The sequence below is a fragment of the Lutzomyia longipalpis genome, chromosome 2, assembly GCF_024334085.1.
Source record: "Lutzomyia longipalpis isolate SR_M1_2022 chromosome 2, ASM2433408v1".
In the NCBI taxonomy this organism is placed as follows: Eukaryota; Metazoa; Arthropoda; class Insecta; order Diptera; family Psychodidae; genus Lutzomyia; species Lutzomyia longipalpis.
Window position 1 is genome coordinate 32,579,414 of NC_074708.1, and position 23,410 is coordinate 32,602,823.

At 31.5% G+C, this 23,410-nt stretch overlaps 1 protein-coding gene across 2 annotated transcripts in view; it reads left to right on the forward strand.

Moving 5' to 3' along the window:
- Positions 1 to 23,410, forward strand: part of LOC129790363 (chloride intracellular channel exc-4) — a 31,467-nt gene that overhangs the window by 2,353 nt on the left and 5,704 nt on the right. For both annotated transcript variants that reach the window (XM_055827844.1, XM_055827843.1), the window contains exons 2-3: positions 19,494 to 19,595; positions 20,724 to 21,131. In XM_055827844.1, the coding sequence (XP_055683819.1) occupies positions 19,494 to 19,595; positions 20,724 to 21,131 (510 nt within the window). The remainder of the gene's footprint in view (positions 1 to 19,493; positions 19,596 to 20,723; positions 21,132 to 23,410) is intronic.

Here is a 23,410-nt window from a genome sequence, read left to right on the forward strand (position 1 = left end):
TACTGTCTTACACAACAAACACCTCACGCGCGGACTTTATTTCATCAGTTCTCATGGTGATAATTTACACTCAATTTGCAGTTTATTCTTGTTGGAAAAATTTAAATAAAAAAAGCCATGATTTTTACTCCGATAAATTTCGCGCAGCAATTTTAATGGGAAATTAAATGATTTATTAAATTTGTAAGCAATTTGATATCATTTTGTATTTTTAAAATGTTGCCGTAAAAAAGTTAAGTACTTTCTTTCACATTTTATATTTTTCATAAAACAATAAAATGTATTATAAATTGTAATATTTATTTAATATGTACCCATAGCAGTGTGATTGCTATTTAAATTAGAAAGGGAGTGGAAATTTTCTAATAGCTAAAAGAAAAAGTATGTAATTGCTCACGAGTCTCTCTCGCTGCATGTTATCATCGTGATTATTTTCGCGCCTCACATGTTGATATTTCTCTTTAAAATTTCTTTTTCATTTTCAACCAATTTTCCGTGCCATAAATTTCGTGTCTTTCCTGCGAAATTCCCTGACGGCGGAGACAAATTAAGTTATAAATTCTGATCTTTTTTTGCGTTTGTCTTATCTCACCGTTTTTTTTCTTGTGCAGACAGGCGTAGATCTTTTTTTTTGTTATTCGCTTCATCAATTGCCAAGATTAATTGAAAATTGCTATAAAGATGAAAAAGCGCATACTCAAGGTACCTACTTATAGTGATTTCCTTTCAAACAGGAAACTACATTGAGGGATTTCTTTGCTATTTATTTTTCTTTCAACAACCAGAATATTTTCTTGCGGGAAGTTTGGAGCCAAAGTGCCGATAACGCGTCACCCATTAGCGCTTACGTGTGGGTAAAGCAATTGCAGACAGCGCCCGATGGGTTTGAGAAAAATCACAGCTATTGTTTGTAGTTTATTCACGAATTATTTAATGTTCAACTCGAAGAATATTGAATTTGGCAGAAAACTTTAAGCTAGAGTGTTTATTTTTTAAGAAAAAAACTGAGGAAAGATAAGATTTTTAATAAAAATTATATTTTACAAAACTTTTAAGAAACTTTTAGCTTGATAGTTAGAGAGCTTTACTTACAGCTAAAAAGTCCCCGGTTCGAGTACTTTTTTTTAAAAAAAATTTTAAGCAATCGCTATCGAAACGTGAAACATTTTATTTTCCTAAATTTTTAAAAATCAAATGCGTTTTCCAATTTAGAAATGCACCAAATTCACACAATAGATCTCAATTAAAACGTCTTCTATGACCTATAGAAGACGGTTTTATTAAGAAACGTCCTTAAAAAGCATCCACAGAATAAATATCTTGATAAAAATAGCGTATGTTTCAATGTTTCTATGTTTCACTTGGACGGGAAAGGGTTAAATAATCATTTTAAAGCCCAACTAAGCTGCTTGACCGATTTCCAAGTCAACTATCATTAGGGTAGGTCACGGGTAAATTTGCTCTTTCAATTTTGCATAGACATACAAAAGCTATAGGTATGACTAAAAGAAACCCAATTAACACCGAAATAGCCCCAAAAATAAAATAAATAAAAATAGCCAAAGTAGCTCCATGTGACGGTATTCATTAAGAAAATTTATTGAAACAAAAACAAATCATTTAATGTGAATTAATCAATAGACTTTTATCTTTACGCTTTCTTCTAATCAATTAAAACTCCTCGCTTTTAATCATTCACAAATTGGCCGTATATACCATCACATTGAGATGTCTCTCATCCCAATAAGAGAGTCTTCCTCCTCTTCTATTGATCGTTAATCTCAAAGACGATCACGTGCTGAGAGAGAAATAGAAAAAAAAAGAATTTCTTATAGCGACTGATTTTTAGCAATTACGCCCATCAAATTTTATTTCCTTCGATAAGTTTGGAATGCTATTCGGGACCACCAATCAACCGGCACGATCGCAAATATGTGTGACACCTCTATCACAAGGAAATTGTGGTGTGTTTTTTGTACCTTCTTCTTGGAGAGTCTATAAAAATGGCAATATTATGTGGAAAAATGAGAGAGTATAAATACATAACTTTCTCACACAAAATTTCCTTCAATTTCCGCACCAATCTCACCCTTTATACGCACAACCTTTTTTAGTAAAAGATGAAAATGGATTTTATATAAGGCCGCATTCCTGGTAATTAGATGTCATAAAGTTTACGCATCGTACTGTGAGAGATGGTAAAAAAAATTATTTATGGAAAAGTGAGTCATTACCTGATGGCATTTTCTTCTCTCTCTCGTATTCGTGGATTTCTTCTTTATTGACCATCCAATAGACATTTGTGGAAATAGTGATTAGTTAATAAATTGCAATTTAATACAATGTACATATACCTACCTGTAGAATTGTAATATATAAACTAGTATGTCTCGTTCGCTGTAGAAAGTGAATTTGATCCACCAACTCTACTGCCTCAACATCACCTTCATTTTTCTCCTCTTCACAACTCTCCCATTGACTCTTTTTCCTTCATCTTCACCTTCTATTTTGTGAGGTGAGATACAACAAATATATATAAATAAGATGAACAAAAAATCATAGTAAAACTGGTTGTTGTCATTTTTAGTGTAAAACGCGAATCAAGCAAAAAAGTCCGCGATAGATGCAATAAAATGTCTGGTGAGACGAGGAAATATATATAATGAAGGAGAGTCTGCGTAAAATTTGCCATATACCTTCTCATTTATCATCACCATCACTTTCGTTGGAGAATTAATTTTTATAATTTATAAAAATTCACACATAACTTTTATTGTTCCATCTCGTTTTATCTGCCATGTCTTGACTTTTTTTTTTCATACAAAGTTTCTTCAGTACAGAGAGCTTGATAACGATGACGCAGAAAAATATTCCATACACATAATCCACATACTTAACACTTACGTGAAGATTTTTTTCCCGCTCTTCCATTGAGAGTAATTAATTAAAAAGCGAAATGGCAGAAGATCGGGACAGTGGAGCAACAGGTTGTCTTCTCATTTTAACTTTGATTTATTGCCTAACCTTTTCGCATAAAATAGGATTCATGTAAAATTGACAAGAACTCGTTGTTGATAGATTTATGGGAAATATAAAAGAAATGTATAGGTGTGGAATGTTAAATGCATAGAATGGATATGTGTGCAGCATATGCATAGGAAGTATATGTGTATGAATCATATGCAGTGTGGGCATTGTACAGAAATGTTTGAATTTATACCTTTTTTTTTTTAGAACAAATGAATTAAAGAATAGTGCTAGAATGTCTAAAATGCAGAAAATCAATTAGATAAAATATTTTCAGGCATTATTTTATTTAAAAAAATAAAAAAAATAATAATATTTTGCTTTAATGTCACTTTGTCGGGTATGGAGAACTAAAGATTAAAGTTTTTGATTTTTTTTCTATTGAAGATATAATTCTTACTTAAGTAGAATATAGAATAAAAGACTACTGTCTTCTACTTTTATTTACATTTTATGTTACCAAAAAAATAGAATATGATTTTTATTTAAAAAATGAATGTGTTGTGCATGCAGCTTATGCTGCAGCAAAGACGTAACCAGATGTCGTTGTTTTTTTTTCAGCAATTGACGTTTATTCTGACATTTTCTTGTACCTTTTCTAACGTTGAAAGTACTTTGTCTAACATTTGACGTTTATTTCATTGTTTGAAATTAATTTAAAAATTTATTCTGACGGACAACTGACGTTTATTTTATAGTTTGACATTAGTTTAAAAATTTGTTATAACATTTGACGTTTCCCTTTTCATTGTTTAACGTTTGTTTTAAAGTTAATCATTTTTTTTTAACGGGATATTTATATTATATTCTGACGTTTGACGTTTCTTTTTAGCTGTGATTCTTTCGAAGAAAAGAATAGCACAGCTTCTGTGTACCACCTAAAATGCAAAGTCGTCAGATCGGGCTCAAACTTGGGATGAGCACGAATTAGGGTCCCCACATTCCAAAAAACGTATGTCAAAAAATTTTTTTTCCGGCCGTCCGTCCGTCCGTCCGTCCGTCCGTCCGTCCGTCCGGCCGTCCGTAGTACAACGCTTAATTACAAGAGAACGGTAATAGATAGAGACTTGCGGTCAACGGCAAAGTTCAATTATCGACTGGAAGTCGTCCAACTATGATATCAAATTCAGCCCCCCACCCCTGCATCCGCCATTTTGGAACACCCCTAAATTTTGTTTTCGCTATATCTCCGGCCCTATTATAGCTAGAGGGCTGAAATTTTGATATGTTGTAGGGGCCATCAAGAGCTTTCCAACGATGCCTCATTTTCGAAAATCGGTCAAGCCGTTTAGCCAATATGGCCGCCACAATTTTTCATCGAAAATCGACCATAACTCGAAAACGGCTTGACCGATTTTGATCAACTCGAGCTCAAACGAAAGATTTCAACAAGCCCTACAACTCTTTAGAACATCAGAAGTTCCAAAAGTGACCACTAGAGGGCCTAAAACCAAAAACAAAATTTTCGATTACTTTTCGATGAATATCTCGGAAACTGCACCATGCATTTTCTTCAAATTTTAATATGTTAAAGCTGACTATATTATCTAGCTCCATTTAACTTTTGAAGATCTTATTTTTAAAATTTCATAATAAAATTTTCAAACTGAAATTTATAATTTCCCTTGATTAGAATGTCAAAAGTAGGGCCTAAACCTAAACCTTATCACGTTAGTGCTCTGCGATCAATTAATTATTTAAAAAAAAGTATTCAAATTGGCCCCCAATCTCTCTAAATGGCGAAATAACAAAGAAAAAGTGCGTAAAGGGGGCATAAATTGACACAAAGGGCTGCGTAAGCAATGATTGATATATAGATTAAATTAAATAATACCTCCAATAGATAAAAGTAATAGATTATTGAGCAGCAATTGATAAATCGAATTGCTTCAAAAGGTATATTGAAGTTTCACAACTATGTAATGTACCTATTTTCAAGGAACAATTCAGTGTCTTTCAATAAATTGTCAATATACTCTATCAAGTGCCATTTATTGGAGGCAAATAAATGGAATGGGCTTTACCAATTTGACAAAATTAAATGTCAAATTTTTATACTTCTTTCTCGGAACATTTCTGTACCTCCTTTCAACTCATTTGTCGCTATCTGTGAAACAAATTGTCCCCTCTTTCTTAACATTAACTTGTAACATCATTATAAGACGTGGTATACGTGTTATACTGAAATTATGCTCGCGCTGTTTTTTCCCTCTTTGCGACTGTGAAGCAAAAATTCTGAAGGTCTCTTGCTCTTGAGTATTGCTTTATTACTCACTTTTGTGTGTTGATGATTAGTTGTGTTCTCCCTGTACTTATATATTTTCTTATCTTATCTCTTTTTTTCTCCCTTTCTCGCTTTTTTTCCAACCGCATTCACCTCCATTCTTTACACGCACACACTTTATGAAAAAAAAATGAACATAGAAGAGCGATCTCTCGCGTATATAACATGGTGTTCAATGGGAGAAGCTATAAGAAGAGAACATGATCCCAAATGGGAGATACTAGCTATATAGAAATGTGAAATAAAGAGAGGCAGTGTACGCCCAGGAAAATATAGCGCGGGGTGTAATTTAAAGTTTCAATAAAACTCCAACCACACACAGACGCTATGTTTGTTCTCAATGTTTTCCAAGTGTAAACACGCTTTAGCTCCCATATTAAAGACTCATTCTACATTTTATTTTTCTTTTTTTTTTGCTGCCCTACAAGTCCCTCTGCAGAGTCCCCATTTTCAGTTGATACAGCACAAATGTATACATATGTATATATGTAGGTAGATACATAAAAAATGCACAAAAGATCATCTCTTACTCTCAAAAGGAGAGAGAGAGAGAGAGAACATCAGAGAGCTACATATAATTTTGCACCCACTTTGCTACTTTAAATACGTGGTAATTACACTAAAATATCTCACATAGATAAACTATGCGCATATATAGCAAAATGCTTGAATATTTATGATCAATTATGTATTAATAACTTTCTAATATATTAGCACGCAAATCATAGTGAAGAAGTGCATGAATTGATTTACTTTTTTCATACTTCAACACATGGATATGTAGCTCTGAAGATGATTGGTGGGACAAAATTGTGTGCTTTATATACGCCAAAGAGTTTTTCATTGCCGGGGAAAATATCTAAAGAATGTGTTGTTATGTAAAAATTTATGTATCGATATCAATCATCAATATTCAAGAAGGTCACAATCAATAAATAGGGAGATTATGAGCGGTGTATTAAAGGCAAGTGTTGACTTTTATTATAGATTTATGATGTAAAAATGTGATAAAGAAGATTCCTCAAAGGAACTACAATTTTTCCAACACTAAAAGTTGTTGAAGAAAAATTCAAATTCACAAAAAGAAATAAAATTCTTCCGTTGAAATATGTGTAAGGAGAAAAATCATCTAATGGAGGCTTGTTTGGTATTACAAAAGAAGAAAAAAAAAGAAGCATAGGCATAAAAAAAGAGTAAGAAATACGTGGTAAATTGCGACTCGCACAATCTTAACACCAGAGTGATGGTTGTGTTAGAGTAACAAAAGCCCGGAAAGAAATAAATACGAGATCATTCTCTTCTCTTCATCTCGTGTAACGTGCACTCAAATGACTCCCCGCATACACAAAATGACGATCAGTGGAAAAAAAAAGAAGCAACTTTCGCGTGAAAATTCCACCATGGGACGACAAAATTCCATCTCAAATGGAATAAAAGTGAGAAAATGCCGGGAGTTTTTTTCTCTGCTCGTACCTTGTATATTCCCCTCTTGAAAATCCCAACCACATTGGGATTTGTTTTTTTCTTTAATGATTTTTTCTACTCATCTCAGAATTCTCTGAATTTTATACTTATACTTTCCAATGAGAAGACATTTGAGGTTGGCTGCTGGAAGAGAAACTCTATTGTCACGATTAAGTGATATAAGGGCTTTGGAATTTGATATAAGGAACATAAAATGTTTCGTCAAAAGCTTCATGTTGCATCATGTTTAGGGTTGACACTTAAAGTTTAAATTGTTTAATGTTTTTTTCTTTATAAATCAAATGAAATCAATTCCAAGCTAAAATACGTTTAAAAATCAAAAAGAGTATTTCAAATGATTGAATAATGCCAAAAATATAACGTCAAACGTTAGAAAAGAAACTACAATCGTTACAAACAGAATGTCAATCGTTGCTGATAATTCGTTAATACATTTTGTTAATACGGTCTACGTAATTTTAATTATTAGGGCTCTAGGCACCTAATGTAAGGTTCTATTTTTTTTAGTTAATTGAAAACAATCTTTAGAATCATTTCTGGCTACTAATCCCCTTATTATAGGGAATATAAAAATTAATATCGGTAGAAAACAAACCTATTGACTTGATGGTGCAAGCCTAAGGTTTGCGACGTTTGCGACTAGAGCCAGTCGACAAGCAAAGGCCTCTTACCAACGAAGATAATTTTTTAAAAATGTAGGAAAACAAAAAAAGAAATATGGAAAAAAGTGAAAAAATTAAAAAAAAACAAATCAGCAATCGTGAGATTCGAACCAACGTAACTCGAATACTTAAAACCTAGAAATAGGTACAACAACTAGAACCTCTCGGCTATGAAGCAACACACAATACAAATCGATAGATCTTTCTATTTTTTTTCCATATGGCAATCAAATAATAAAAAAATATGTGTGAGAAAGTAAATCACAGCATTGCATGCCATCTCTCTATTAAAATGGAGTAGAAAAAAATGGTAAATAAATGCAGAAAAAAGTACATACATCTTTCTCCACACATCTTTAGCATTTTGGAATTATCTGTGTGTAGCAATAAAGGTAACAAATGAATGAGTAGTTGAGAGGAGAGAGAAAAAAAAACATCATCACTTCTTTAACATTATTTCGCTGCTGCCCCATCCAACTGCCCCCGCAATCCCCCTAATCGTCATACTAATAAGATAGACACGCGCTTTTGCAATGTTTTTACCTTTTTCTTCGCTCTCACTCCACCTCCTTTCGGGTGGAGAAGAATGAAGTGACCATGTACCAAAACACATAAATCACCTTCCCATCTAGAAATAAATTCTTTTTTCTTATCTCAACATAATTCACACATCTCTCAAAGCTACTACAACTACACTCCCGTAGAGGCGCACACTTTATACATACAAAACATTAAATGATTTTTGCATGAAAGAAGGAGAAAAAAAAATGCAATTCCCAAAGTGATTTTAATGCCATGTTTGGTGTTGTGAGTCATTCGAATTTTACCGCCAAAAGGAAGCAAAATGAGAGATATTCTTTCGCCTTCTCCTCACCTCGCACTATCTGTCTCTTGTATTTATTCTGTTTGAATGTTTCTTCAAAAAGACTTTATTGAAATTACCCGGATAGCTCACATTGAATTGTTGGGATACCTTCTTAAAACATTGAGTCATTTATTATAATATTGTTTGATCAAACATTAACAACTTTTTTTTACGAATATAATACAAACCAATAAAGCGATAAAGGAGTTTGTAAATTTTGTTGCATCATCTCGTTTAAATAATGACCCATTTCTCGTGATTAAAATACTCAATAAACATTTTGTGAATGAATGTAAATTTCAAGAAAACCAAGTTATTTTATCTCAAATGGGGAATTCGTTATGTTTACATACCTAATGATTATATAAAAAAAAATGTTTTAAAGATTTCAAAGCCCAGCCCTGTTTTTTTGTATTTCTTCTAAGAGGTGAAATGTCTTGGGATATGGTTGATACTTTGCTTAGCAATCGGTATTTTTTTCCACATATTCGTTGAGTTTTGTCGTTAATTAGCTGGGGTTTCTAGTTATTCGTTTACTTCAGAATGGTGACGTTTCGATGTACTTTTTGGCCTTCTTCAAGCGTCTTTTCTACTATTTTTCTCTAAAAAAAGCATGTTGTGCAACAAATCCCAATTTGTACAATTCTAACGATTGAATTTTCTAACGTTCAATATTCATTTTCAACATTGACATTTGTTCAAATACATAACGTTTTATTTTGACATTTATTTGAATATTTTAAATTCCTTTTTAACGTTTGACATTTATTTGAAAAAAATCCTTTTTCAACTTGGCGTATATTTGAGTATTTAATGTTCCTATTTTCTAACATTTGACATTTATTTAAACATTTACCGTCCATTTTTAAACGTTTGACAATTATTCAAATTTTTAACGTTGTGTTTCCTAACGTTTTACTTTTGTTTTTACATTTTTTTCTATTCCAATATTAGGATTGCTTATGGAAATTTTTTTCTAACGTTGTTTTCCTGACGTTTGACATTTAATTTTACATTTTCTTAATTTAATTTTAGAATTTTTTTTTATAGATGTAAAGTTTCTTTTCAAATATTTTTGTATATGAACCGTATTTTTCCCAAAGAAAACTCTAAATTAGCCTTAATTTTTTGGTTTTATTAACACCTTCACTGGGTACACCACTGCCTTAGGTATTTAATACCTAATCTCTCTACATAATGTCACAAAAAAACGTTATGGATATAAAATTGATCCGTCATTCATCTAAAAAGCTTTTTATACGTAATCTATTCATAAGTTCTATTCCCATATTAAAATGTGATTGATATGAACCATTCACAATTGCAAAATTACCCTCTCACATGCACTGCAATCATTATTTGCACAAAATTGCACTTCAAAATCCATTCATGACCAATTCGTGATAATAATTTTCTATATACCTCCTTTTTGTGTTGAGAATAAATTGAAAAATTGAATAATAAAATGAAACACATTCGGGTTATTTGATTGATGTCATGAGTAATTAATTCGAAAGCCATAAGTACCGTGTAATCTATAAACTTACGTCTTTTGTGCAGTGTGTGAGGAATCATCGATTTATTTTTATGTCACCACCATATAATCAAAGTGATGTCATTCTTGCTGGAGCATATAAAAGGAACATCTCTCGTAAATTATTTAATCGATAAAGAAATATTATTTTGGGTGTTTTAGAGATAAAATGTGAATGAAGGAGAAATAAAATAAATATGTTCCAATTAGGAGGTAAATTAAAAGAAAAACAACTTGAAAGTAAATGCCCCCTCTTTAGAGCAATATTATGGTGTGGATGAGATAAAATATTGCTGCATTAGGTATTACACGAATTTACAATTTTCCGCAAAATGGATTGGGAAATTTATAATTAACTTTTATTTTTGCTCTGCCCTTCAGAAAATTATGACTTTAATTGTTTTTATTTTGTTGATTTCTCTGTGGATGTTTTTCTTCAATTAATCTACTCACATGGAAGAACAGCTATTTGATAACAATTTTCTCTGCAAATAATTCCTTAAACTCATCTCTTAATCAGACAATTTTCCAAGCCCTTTCACATTGATACATAGCTTCTCTTAATCAAGAGTTATTGCTTCGTATATGTTGTCATACTACAATGTGATTTATGAACATTTTCTGCTTGTATTACGAATTTTGTGCGAGAGTTTCAAATTAGCAGATTAAATCAGCTGAAATGCCACACAGAAGTAATTTTTTTTTATAAAATGTAATTTTAAAAAATTAAAAATTAGGTGAATACCGTCACATAAATTATTTTTTGGAGGTAGTCACGATTTCTTGACTACCAAATGAGGTGCACAGAAGGCGAAAATTTGTAAGAAGTAGTTGCGCTAGAAGAGAGTTTTCTCTAAACTACATTTTTCATTTTAGTCTTGCGATTTTCCATCATCATCTCATTCACTCACAGATGGTGAGATAATTATAACATTAAGTATTTTTATAGCTCTCATTCGAAGAAATACGTGTGGAGTAATTTTATAATCCATTGATTTTGTAATAAAGCTTCAGAAATTCGCATACGAAAGAGAATCCCAAATTAGATATTTTACTATTTCCTTTTATTTATGAAGGTTTTTATAAAAAAAAATTATAATATCCTGTTTCACATTTTTTTCCTTTTATAATCATAGACATGAGATAGATAATTCAGCCTACGAGATAGATAATTAAAAAAAAATGATTTGTTGTTTAAGAAGAATTTTAATTTTTAAAAATAAAATAAAATTTCTTATCCAAAAAAACAATTAAAAAACCAAATCTATGTATTCTAGGTTGTTTTTTCTATAACATTGTTTTCCATTTATTTTAAGTTTTCTTTATAACTCGTTTTAATTTGAATTAACTAAATTCTTATCCAAAATCGTTTTTGATCAAAATCGATTCTTGAGATTTTTACAGTCACAATCCGATTTAGATAAATAAAAAATGTTTTTTTTAATGAGTTTAGACGTTCAACTGTATTCATTTTATCGATGAATTAATGCATTTTTAAACTTAAAGAAACTTTTCCTGGCTAATAAGTCTAAGAATCCCAATTCTTACGATCTTTGAAATAATAGAACTGTTTCATATTGTTTAAAATCTATACCTATCATCTAGATTTTTTTAGGTCCTTTTAGACATTTCATTAAATTTAATAAAGCCTTAAAAATACTTTTAAGCTGATCTTGATAAAAAATTCCACCAACTACAATTTCAATTACAAATTAAATCAACTCTATGAGCTAATCGCCAACATCTACGAGTAAAAGCTCCCCCGCTTTTGGATTTCGCTCTTTTTTTTCATATCATTTAGTCCATAATTTACCTCTCGGCTACTGATCATGAAAATGATGCGATGATGATTTGTTGTTTATTGATTTCGTTTTTTTGCTGCAAATCAATGATCATCAGCTAAATTTAGATGCGCCAGCTTTGCTATTTTTATCTCACTCACTCTCTGGACTTTAATTTTTTTGTTTTCTTTGTATCTTCTTTTATTTTCTGAGGTGGTGCAAGAAAAAAAATGTGTGTAGTATTTGTGTAAAATGCAAAACAAAGAGGGGAATTGTGAGGAGAGTTTGAAGGGGGTGTACGCGGGGGAAAATTGAAGAAAAAAAAATGAATGAAAAGTATTTAGATACAAATTTTTCTCCACCCAATTTGATTTTCTCTTTCGGAGAGGCTCGTTTTTTTCACACCACACACAATATTTTTCACATAAAACTCTTTGAAATACCAATTGGATGTTTCTAATCAAATTATGATTGATTTTCAATGAGAGAAAGACGCTTTGCCGTGGCATTGGAGGGAACTTTGCAAACTTATAGTCTCTCTGTGACTCATAGGTTTGTTTTTTTTTTAAAGTTCATGTGATCTGATGTAAATATATCCTTCGTCGTGGAGGGGAAAAATATGTAATGCTAAATGATATTGAGAATAAATTGTCGGAGATTCAAGAAAATTGTAGAATTGTGATTATTTCTTATAATAAGAAAATGTGAAGGTCAATGGGGGTAAGTGATGTGAAAAATATTTTAATTGCAAAGAATTATCACTATTTTGAGTTATTTTCTCTATAGAGAATTTTTATTGCCGAATGACTCGTTGTACATTTAATGATTACCAGAAGTTTAGGAAAGAAACTTGCATAAAAATTAATTATTTTCCGAAGGAATTTGTGATTATTGTCTTCGCAATTTAACAGAACTTGCTTACTTTTCTTTTTTATACTTTTAAATTGGAGATTTGTTTCAGGAGCAGGCTATAAATTATTAAATTAAAATAATTTCAAAATGAATATATTTACTAATTTCTTAAAAAATAACATTGCCCGAATATTTCAATGCCTGATGAAGGGTCTAAAATACCCTCGAAACATAGAAGATCAAAAAAAAATTTTTTTTAAATAATAAATGTTTTGTTTTTAAGTTTTTGTTCATTTTATGGTGAAAATTCATCAGAAATTTCAAAGCTAACTCCTCTAGCATTACAAAGAAATACTCAATTTACGCAACCTACAAAGAAATAAAGAAAAATTTTAATACGTTACGTTTTACACTGAAAAAAAAATCAGCATACAAAACACAAATGATGCCACAGTATATAGAAAAGTTGAGAATAGTTCTTGTGGTAAAGTGAATTTCATAGAGGTGCGTCTCTCAATGCTTTTTATTGTCGTTCTATGTACAAAGAGTTTTCAAATTCAAACCATTCTTCTATGCTATAACATTGCGTCCATTGAATTCTCCCGTTTAGGGTTTCATGTGTGTGCGTCTCAAAAGAGAAATGCCAGGAGGAAATTATAAACTATACATTATTGGATTGTTAATCATTAATTTAACCGAGAGCAACAAACAACACCCAATAATTTCTGACACATATTGACGTTCTTACAAAAGGTACCCATTTTGCACTTTTACAGCAATTTCCCTCCACAACATATTCCCTTCCTGTGTCGCTCTCAAGTAAGTCACGAAGTGTGCAGATGTTGACTTATTGATATCAAGAAAAAAAAACTTACAATATTTTCACCATCATCGTTGATGGAAGGAAAGGCCAATAATTTCTCTCTTCCATGAATTTTTGTAATCATTACATTCACACAACTTCTATTGAGAACCAACAAAAAGAAATTCAATGTGAAGATAGTAATATTTAAAGGTAAAGAGAAAAAACCGAATGATACATCAAGATAGACTTAAATGCCCTTTTCCTTTCGTGTCTGATGCACTTCAATTTTGTAGAGTCTCTTTTTTGTGTGCTTCTTCTCCTTTCATTTTGTTTTTTTTTTGTATGCATCAAGTGCACCGAAAACAATTGAATTACTTTTTAAATGTTTCTGGAAATTATTTCGACACCCTGTCGGCACAGTCAATGATGATTTAGCATCTGCTTCCCTTTCGTTATAGTATATTTTAATATTTTATTTATATAAAGGGTTTGTTAATGTGAAATGTGTCGTTTTTTTATGCTGAAAGTTTTCTATGTGGGTCAAAATAATGATAAGAATTTAGGTATTAAGGAAACTAATAAAAAATATCAGTTTGAATTTGGTGCGCATTTGAAATGGGATAGCAAAGTGGTGAATTTGGATGGTGAAAAAAGGAAATGTGGGGAAAATGAAAGATTTGGCGGCAAATTGAACAATTTCAAAGATATTGGCTCTGTTATGAAGTCTAAATTATCTAAAAAGAAATAAAAAAAAGGTTTGTAAATTAAATAGATTAAAATTTTTTTATAAAGGTGTTGAAGGAAGAACATTTGTAGAACAAAGCGTAGAAGCTTAGAGGACATAGTTTAGATAGATTTTCTGCTTTAAGACCTTTTTGAATAGCTAATGAATACAGTTATAACATAGAAAAAAAAATTACCCGGTCAAAAAATTCAGAATTTGAACCGGAGAACTCCAGGTTGGTAAGCAAGCTCGCTACTTACTGATCTAAAAAACTTCCTTACTATTCCTATAGAAAGTTCGTACATGATATGCTTGCATCCAGTAACTTAATAAATAAATTTTTTTTTCTGAAAAGGAGACTTTTCACATTAAATGACTTTATGGACTTTATATGCAATATTTCGTTTACTTTGCTCACTCCTCGTTATTTTCTTTAAATTTCATTCAACATATTTACATAAATTAAAACGCCTCTTTACATTGCACCAACACACACACAGGAGCGTGATTAAGTGCACACACAAGGGCTCAAGAATATCATCATAGTTGCTTAAAAAATAGAGATGAAACTTAAAGATAAATTAACCCAGACGATATAAATTCCATTTTAGAGAGTAAAAACTCCACCGGTCTCAAGGTAAAAAAATACATCAATTTTCACCATCTCTGGATAGTTATGTACAAAGAAAAACCTCCATAAATTTGCGTTGATCTAAAAATTCATTGAAGCTCGATGACGACGTACTGTGACAAACACTCCCTCCTTAAAAAACGTTTACATTTTAATATGAAGAAAAATCTATTTGTTGAGATAAAAATTTATTCATTTTATATACAAATTTTCCATAATAACACAACACTGTGTACATAGAAAAATCTTAAACACGCCTGAAAGTAAATAAAAAAAAGTCTCTCTGAAATATTAAATTAAAGTGAAAAAAGCATGTGAATGTGAGGAGAAGAGCGAAAAAAAAGTCACACGACAAATATCGCAGAACATGACATCATCGTCACATAACACACATTGAAATTACAAAACGTACTTAAGAATGAGAGCCATCGTGAACACACGATTTTTAAGGGGAAAGAAAAAGTCTTATGGGTTACAATTTTTACGTTTCGTCTTCACTTTTGAATGTTTATTTCAAAATAAAGAGATTTTTTAATACTTTTTTTTTTAGTATTTTAGTATTATATTTTATATAAAATCTAGCGCCTATATAATATCGTATATATAGCAATAATTCATGCAACTCAATTAGCCTTTCTTCTCTTTTCAATTCCTCTACCAAACTTTGAGGTCTGCGTGGTGGGTCTCTGTGCTATGTGGTATAAATGAAGATTGTTAACACTTTAAAGTAGTGTGTCAAATTATGAGTCACAAAAAAGTCTTTTATTTCAATATCTATACATAAAATGTTCAAGCACACACAATCACGTAATTAAACTTTCCGAGGAACCAATTAATTCAGTGAACTTTTGTGCTTTTACGTAATTTATTCGCTGCATTTCATCTTCCATTGCGTCTGCGTGCCATTAAGAGAGAGATTCCTCTAATTCATCACCACATCATTAATTTGCCCTTTTTATGAATGTTGGTATTTGTCAATTTTGTCCAATATGTCTTTCGGTCTTATATGCATGCATTTCACGCTTGACGGTGCCCAAAATTAGCATGTATTGTGTTGGTTCATTTATATTGTAATTTTATATAGTCAAAGATCTTTTTCTTCGTCTTTGAACTACAAAAAAATGTCTAAATTGAAAACCATGTGACGATCATGGAGTTAATTTTGAGTCAGAAATCGTTAGAGGATATAGCAAGAGAAGCAGAATAATTGCAAGATTGAAGAGATTGTGGTGTGGCTAATTTAGATTTCGTGTAAAGAAAAAGTATTGATGGAAAGGGATAATGGAGATTTTCACCTTTACCTGTGTGCGAATATGTTTATGTAGGACGAACAGTGCAGGAGTTTTTGTACACTCTACTTGTTAGCGCCTTCGCTATATGTCTCCTCGCACAATCTAACAGATACCAGTGCGATGCTAGGCAGTATTTTGAAGTCTTTTTTTTCCATAAACTTCCTTGATCGATGTATATCGTTTTTAAAAATATAAATATAAATGTAAATGTAAAGTAAAGTATAACGGTAAAATATATATAGCTGCATGGTACAGATTAAGGTGAAAAGGGAATGTACTGGTAAGTTTCACTTACGGGCTGTGATTCTTTCTTCAGAGGCGGTCCAAGTGTGGCAAAATTTGATGAAGATTGAGGTGAAATCTGGCAGAAAATTCAAGTGTGTCATAAATTGGGGGTGCAAACTCTGGGGAAGGATGACTCGCGCCAGGAATCACAGCCAATGCGCGAGTTAGCCTTCCCCAGAGTTTGCCAGCCCCAATCTTTGACACACTTGAATTTTCTGCCAGATTTTAACTCAATCTTCATCAAATTTTGCCACACTTGGACCGCCTCTGAAGAAAGTATCACAGCCCGTAAGTGAAACTTACCAGTATTTTCCCTTGCGCCTCTTGGGAATTCTCTTATATATTAAAATTAATTTAAAAAAGTAATAATTGCAATTTTTATTCCTTCTTTATGATGTCCTGGAAGGAATTTTAATTTATTTCTGGCAGAAGATTTATTGAAAAAAAATTACAAAATTAAACTTATAACTTTCCTCATCCGTGTCGGTGTCTGACGACAATGTTACACAATACCGGAGAGCTCCCTTCTCTAATTGAGGTTTCTCACCTATTAAATTTATATTTAAAAAATATATTTCCATAACTATTTTTTTTTTTTGCAGAAAAGAAACTTTTTTTCTTACTTGGTGGAGAACCCATTGATTTGCCTTTTATTATTTCTTCCTCGCTACTCTCCTCGTCCATGTAACACTTTAATTTATTCTTTATCTCATTTTTTCTTGCCACTTCCAACCATTCCTTGTCATTATCACTGCACTCTGACATTTTTTCACCGATTTTTTTTTTAAAGAAAACTCAGAAAATTTAACTCAACACTGAACGCATGACAAAATTCAGAAAAAATAGCATGGATGGAACAGTATAAAGCGAAAGAATGGTAAGTAAAACTTACGGGCTGTGATTCTTTTTGTCAGTGTAATGTGAAGATGGCTGAAAATTGAGGATGGGCAAATTTTGAGGAGAGACTTACTCGCGAGCCAAATCACAGCCAACGCGCAGAAATTTTGAAGAAAGCCTTAATCGTGGCGGGCGTTGGCTGTGATTCGGCTCACGGGTAAATCTCTCCTCAAAATTTTCCAACCTCAATTTTCAGCCATCTTCACATTACCCTGACAAAGAAAGAATCACAGTCCGTTAGTTTTACTTACCGTTTACAATTTAGTCCTCGAAATGCTTTAATTTAAATTTGGTTAGTACAAACACAAACAAAGCTGTTAGTCATGGCTTTCTAAAACCCAAAAGAAAAAACTCATAAGAATAAGCAAAAAGTAATTCAAACTACCTCTAAACTTACCTCAAACTTAGAGACAAAATCATCAAATATTTCGCGAATTGGGGCTATTTTATCTTTTTGTCTTCTTTTTGGTCTAGTTATTTTGTATTAAAATCTTATACGACAAAGGAGGTCAATTGTCTTTGTACAGTACAGGTAATACCTTGTTCGTTTTTTTCCTGATTGAGAAGCCTGGATGTGTTTTTTTTTTTCATACTTCCAGCTTTGTTAGAGTTGCGAAACAAGCTAACTACTTTCTTAACAACAGCCAAGCAATTCCGAATAATTTAAAAATATTCTAGGAGTGCCGTATAGCTAGATTTAACGCGTTATTACTACAACGAACGTAAATTGCTTCTGGGTTCTTTTCTCTAACGACGGCAGCGCATCCTTTGTTTTTCCCAGACATGGACGGTGCACCATCAAACTCTTGAGCTAACAGATATCGCATATCAACTCCACACTCTCTGCTTATTTTCTTTTAAAATCTTTGACAAAATAATTTTTGTGAGTTTCATTTTTGTTCGGGAAGTGTGCTGGACACACAAAAATTATTTTGTCAAAGATTTTAAAAATTCAGATAAACTGACCATTAATTCTTTAACTTTTCTTAATATAACTTATATCGTCTTAAAAAAAAATCTTATAAGTCCAGACAAATGCAGTGATTGATGTTCGGAACAGTAGTCGAATTAGAAAATCAGCGATGTCTTGTCGCTAGTTGCAACATTTCGGCAATTTTATAGTCATCGTCAGCAAAGGAGATTATTGACAAGGGTTCAAATAAAATAGAAAATCTCTGAAAAACGCCGAAAGTTTTGGGAAAGCTCCTAAACAACATTCCACAACAATTAAAACATAAATAGCAAAAACATAGTCTCTCACTATTTCTTATCACCAATTAATGGCTAAAAGCCTGATGATGGCAATAAAATTGCCGAAACGTTGATCAGCGACAAGACATCGCTGATTTTTTTTGTTATTCAACTGCTGTTCCGAACATCAATCACTGCATCATCTTCTTCAGTCGTTAAAACTCTTCAGGTCCAGACAAATATCTGATGGAAAAAGAGACTTTAGAAAAAAAATTGTTGAGCGTGAAACAAGATCTAGATCCTTTATCTTCGATTCTATACCTATCATCTACTATTCTCATAAACTTATCATTGTTAAAATTCACGAAAAACGCCTAATTTTAAAAGCATAAGCGTTCTTCTGAAAGTATTTTAAAATGTTCACAGTACCTGAAAAAACTATGCTTTAGGTTTTTTGTAATGGATTGTCCAATATTATTTAGGATTGAAAGCTTTAAAACCAAAAAAAAAAGTATGAGATCAATCCGGATCATTATTTAAATCAATTTAGACTGAAAAAGGTTTTTTATTGAATTTTTTTTTAAATTATTATTAAAATTTTCTTTTTTTTTTACTTGTTAATTGTATTCTTAGGAGACTTTTAAATTTATTTTAAAATATCTGTAGAACATGTAAAGCACCTTTCGTGTCAGGGTTGTCGCCCAAACATTTTTCGCATCATGTTAATCTGACATTAGCATTAACATGCCGCGAGTGAGTGTGACTTTTAAGACGAACATATACTGTCTTTTTGCCATTCATACCAGACTTTCTGAGGGAGAGTTTGACTTGCAAAAGAGTTTTATTATATGTATCCACCATATAGCAAATGGCACAAATGGAATCATTTGATGAATCACAATGTTTGAAGGAGGTTGAAAAAAAAGAGGCGCGCGAGGTGGAGTTATGTGTACAAAGAAAAAGAACGAAGTACAAACATACCTACTTTGCATATGATTCCCAAAGACCAATTGTCACCGTGTGTACGAGGGAAATGCATCAAATGATTAAATTAACATAAACTTCTCTCATGTTTGTGGTTTGGCGAGAGGTGTGGGTAGAAGGAGTAACATTTTTTCTTTCCTTCAGAGTTTTGCTGTGAAGAAGAAATTAATTTGTCTCTTTTGTTGTCTCTGTAGGCATCCACAATTGATGGACGAAGAAAGGGGGCTTGCTTGTTTTGTCAGGAGTACTTTATGGACCTCTATCTTCTGGCAGAGTTGAAAACAATCAGTCTAAAGGTAGGACAAATACGCACATTGCAATAAAAGTTCAACATTGTTTGCCATCTGCATCCATGATCTTTTGTGTGTTACAAAAAAAAAGGCCAAGGGAAGTGAGTCACACCAGAGAGATTTCATTCATCCCGGCAACTTACTATTGATGAAAGAGAAAACAAAGTGAAATTTTTTGATGCGAAATCCAGTTTTAAATGATAATGTTCTGTTTTCGATGGGAAAATTGTGTCAGAAACTATTTTTTTTGTGTGTTCTTCGCATCTAAATTCATTTTATTTATAAAATTTTTAACTCAATTTTCTTGCTGTGCTCTATCTCACTCATTCCGGTGGTTCTATTTGAGAATAATTAATTCACCAGATGGTTATTTTACGCGAGGAGAGTTCACTTTGGGATGACGTCTTAACTGAATGTGTGGTATTCATGAGTGAGAACAAGATGCTTATAATAGTTTGAGATGAAGAAGAATATGAGAAAAGAAAACGAAGAAATATTGTAAATTCAACAACATGCGGTCTAATACGCCGAAAGGGGGAATCAAAGAATATTACGAAGAGACTAGAAAACTTCTGATTCATAATCACTTCCTATCGCGCTGTTTTTTTTTTCTTTTGAAGCTAATTCCTTAATTAATGATGATATAATTGTTTAAACACGTAGCGTGTCTTCATCGTTTGTTCTATAAATGAGCTGTTAAATTTTATGCACAGTCTCATTTGATTTTATGCAAAAATAAACCGAAATTTTGCCTTTTAAAGATAATTCAAATAAATTCCAATTGAATCCGCAATAATTCATCTTGGCAATCAACGTTAGTTATTTAGGCATGTTAAGAGGTAATTTTTGTAGTGGTTGCATTAAAACATTATCTTTTCACAGTTTAAAGAGAAATAAACCCACAAAAATTTCACTGGAAAGTGAGATAAACCTTGCGGAAAGTGCTGACTACATACATATGCTAAAATCTCTTACTCCAAAAGCTCATTTCCCTTGCATTTTGGTCTTTTTATGTTTTATTTTTATTCTTTTTTCTCTCCATTTGTGTAAATGAAAGTAAATTGCATGTAAGTTTACTGCGCAAATGACAATTGTGGAACTTTTCTTTTAATTTTTTTATGTTGTTACAACAAGGTCACAACAGTGGATATGCAAAAACCACCTCCAGATTTTCGTACCAACTTCGAGGCAACACATCCACCAATTCTCATTGATAATGGTTTAGCCATATTGGAGAATGACAAAATTGAGCGGCACATAATGAAAAATATCCCAGGTGGATACAATTTGTTTGTGCAGGATAAAGAAGTGGCAACACTCATTGAGAATTTGTATTCCAAATTAAAACTAATGCTAGTGAAAAAGGATGAGACAAAAAATAATTCACTCCTGGCGCATCTCAAGAAGATCAATGATCACCTGGCGAGTCGTGATACGCGATTCCTCACGGGTGACACAATGTGCTGTTTTGATTGTGAACTCATGCCTCGTCTGCAGCATATCCGAGTTGCTGGGAAGTATTTTGTGGATTTTGAAATTCCCGTAAGTTGAATTTTCTTTTTATTTCAAACATTTTATTTTGTGAAATTTCCTTTTGGTGAGAGATCAAACATTTGTTATTCGGTGTGCTTTTTGACATGTCAAATAAATTATATCGTAGGCGCATACCGGCCTGCAGGTACTTTAACACAAGTGCTGCAGAGGAATTTAAAAAAAAATCACTTGAAATATTTTCAATTCAGTGTTGAGGAATTTTTCTTTGACTGGATACTACCTACCTTAGACATTATTTATTGTTTTAGTAATTTTAAGCGACTTTCAGAATGATTTTTTAGCTCTTACGCAAAAATAAACAAATTTAGTTTTACTATAAAAAAAAATGGCAGGTGTAATAGCTAAAACATACACCATTTGTTATACAATTAAAGCAATCAAATACACTTGCTATAAAAATATAACAGGTTGAATGTCCAAGTTTGCTATAAAAAGGTAGTAAGTTGAATTTAATATAAAAATATAGCAGGTGAACATACACGTATTGTAGTGAAAAAGCGAAGATTTTAATTTATTACAAAAATGTAGCAGATGCCATAACTGAGACACATTTTCTTTGCTATAAAAAAATTAAGCTTTATAATCATTCCAAGAGTGGCTAAAACCCTTAATGTTCTACGGCGGTTAAGCTGCGTTATAATATTTTTGTGTTATAATTTTTGTGATTTTTTTTAAAGAAAATATAATAGATCGAAAAGTTAAGACTCAAATTATTGACTTTTCTATAAAAAGTCAATAATTTTAATTTGTTCTAAAAATTTAATGGATTAGCGGTGGCATTTATACCCTTTGCTATAAAAAAAATATAATATTTGAATTTATGCAAGAAGAAATATTTAAGAAAAAAATAGTCAAAAATGATCAAATTTTGCTAAAATTTTAAGCAATAATTTGTATTTACATCATAATATTTTTAATTTATTTTAATTTACTATAAAAAGCCGAAGTACATATACTCCGCTAAAAAAATTATAGTATTTTTTTTTAAGAAATTTTGTTTTTCAATTTTCACTGATCCTTTTAAACGTTTTAAAAAATGCATTTGAATTTTATGACAAACTATAAAATACTGGAAAAAATATTCAAATTTTATCTTAAATCTTTTTTTTCGAATTACTTCTCAAAGAAAAACAAAGAATATTGGATGATTTCATACTGAATTTCCTCAAGCCTTACACAATACTAGTCAAAAATTAAGAGAAAATTCACAAAACCTAAACAATTCCACCCACGTTTGTTTTCTTCTGCGCACTTTTCATTTCAATGCTCCCAAAAATAGATTCAGTTTTACTTTTTAAAGAAAAAAGAAACATTTGTTTTTTAATGTAAATTTTTTTGGTAGCTCAACTTATTTATTTCATTTTGTCTTCATCAAATATAAATTAAAATTTCAATGCATCGAAATTGACTCTATAAATAATTAAATGGTGTTCATTCATTTTCCAAAAAAAAAAAACATTCGCACACAATTTTATGGTGTGTCGAAAAACAAATATTCACAGCGTTTGGTCTAAAGTCACGATGATTTTTTTTTTAAATAATATATAATATAAATATTTCAGTGGGATGCAAAATAATTCCACCTGCTTCGCTCGAATGATAACACTTTCTTTTATCTTTTCCAATATAAATTACACGTGAGAGATTTTTTCGAAGCGCACATCTCGGAGATATTTGAAATTTTTCTTTCTTATCTACAAAAAAAATTGCACCCAAAAAGCTCGCGTAAGAGAAAAGAAAGAGCAAAATGAGTGAGAAGGAGATGAAGAAAAAAGAAAGAAGTGCACGTAATCTTTTTTTTGTGCACACACTCTCTGGTAAACTCAATGAAAGTGAAATAGTTTGTAGGTATAGTTTTTTTTAGTGACGAAATTTTACTATCAAATTAATCGCATTTTCTAAATTTCTTTTTCCTTTCGGAGGGGAGAGAAATTTTTACAAAAAAATAAAACATATTTTTGTAAAGCAAAAATATTTCTCGACTCTTTTCGTTTTGTATTCAAAATTGTTGTCGTTAATTATCTCATCAGTATATTTTTATAAATATTGTGTGTGTGGTGTGGATAATTAAATTTTGTTGTAAATTTTAGCGTGTTTGTTTATGCAAGAGAATAGAAAGATTATATTGATTTTTCTCGCGTTGCATAAAATATCAAAACACATGCCGTTTAATGCAAATTTTGAAAGAAAATTGTGAAAGACGCGGTTGGATTAGGCATTAAAAATTAAATTAAAAAAAATATGCATACCCAATCTTGACAACAATG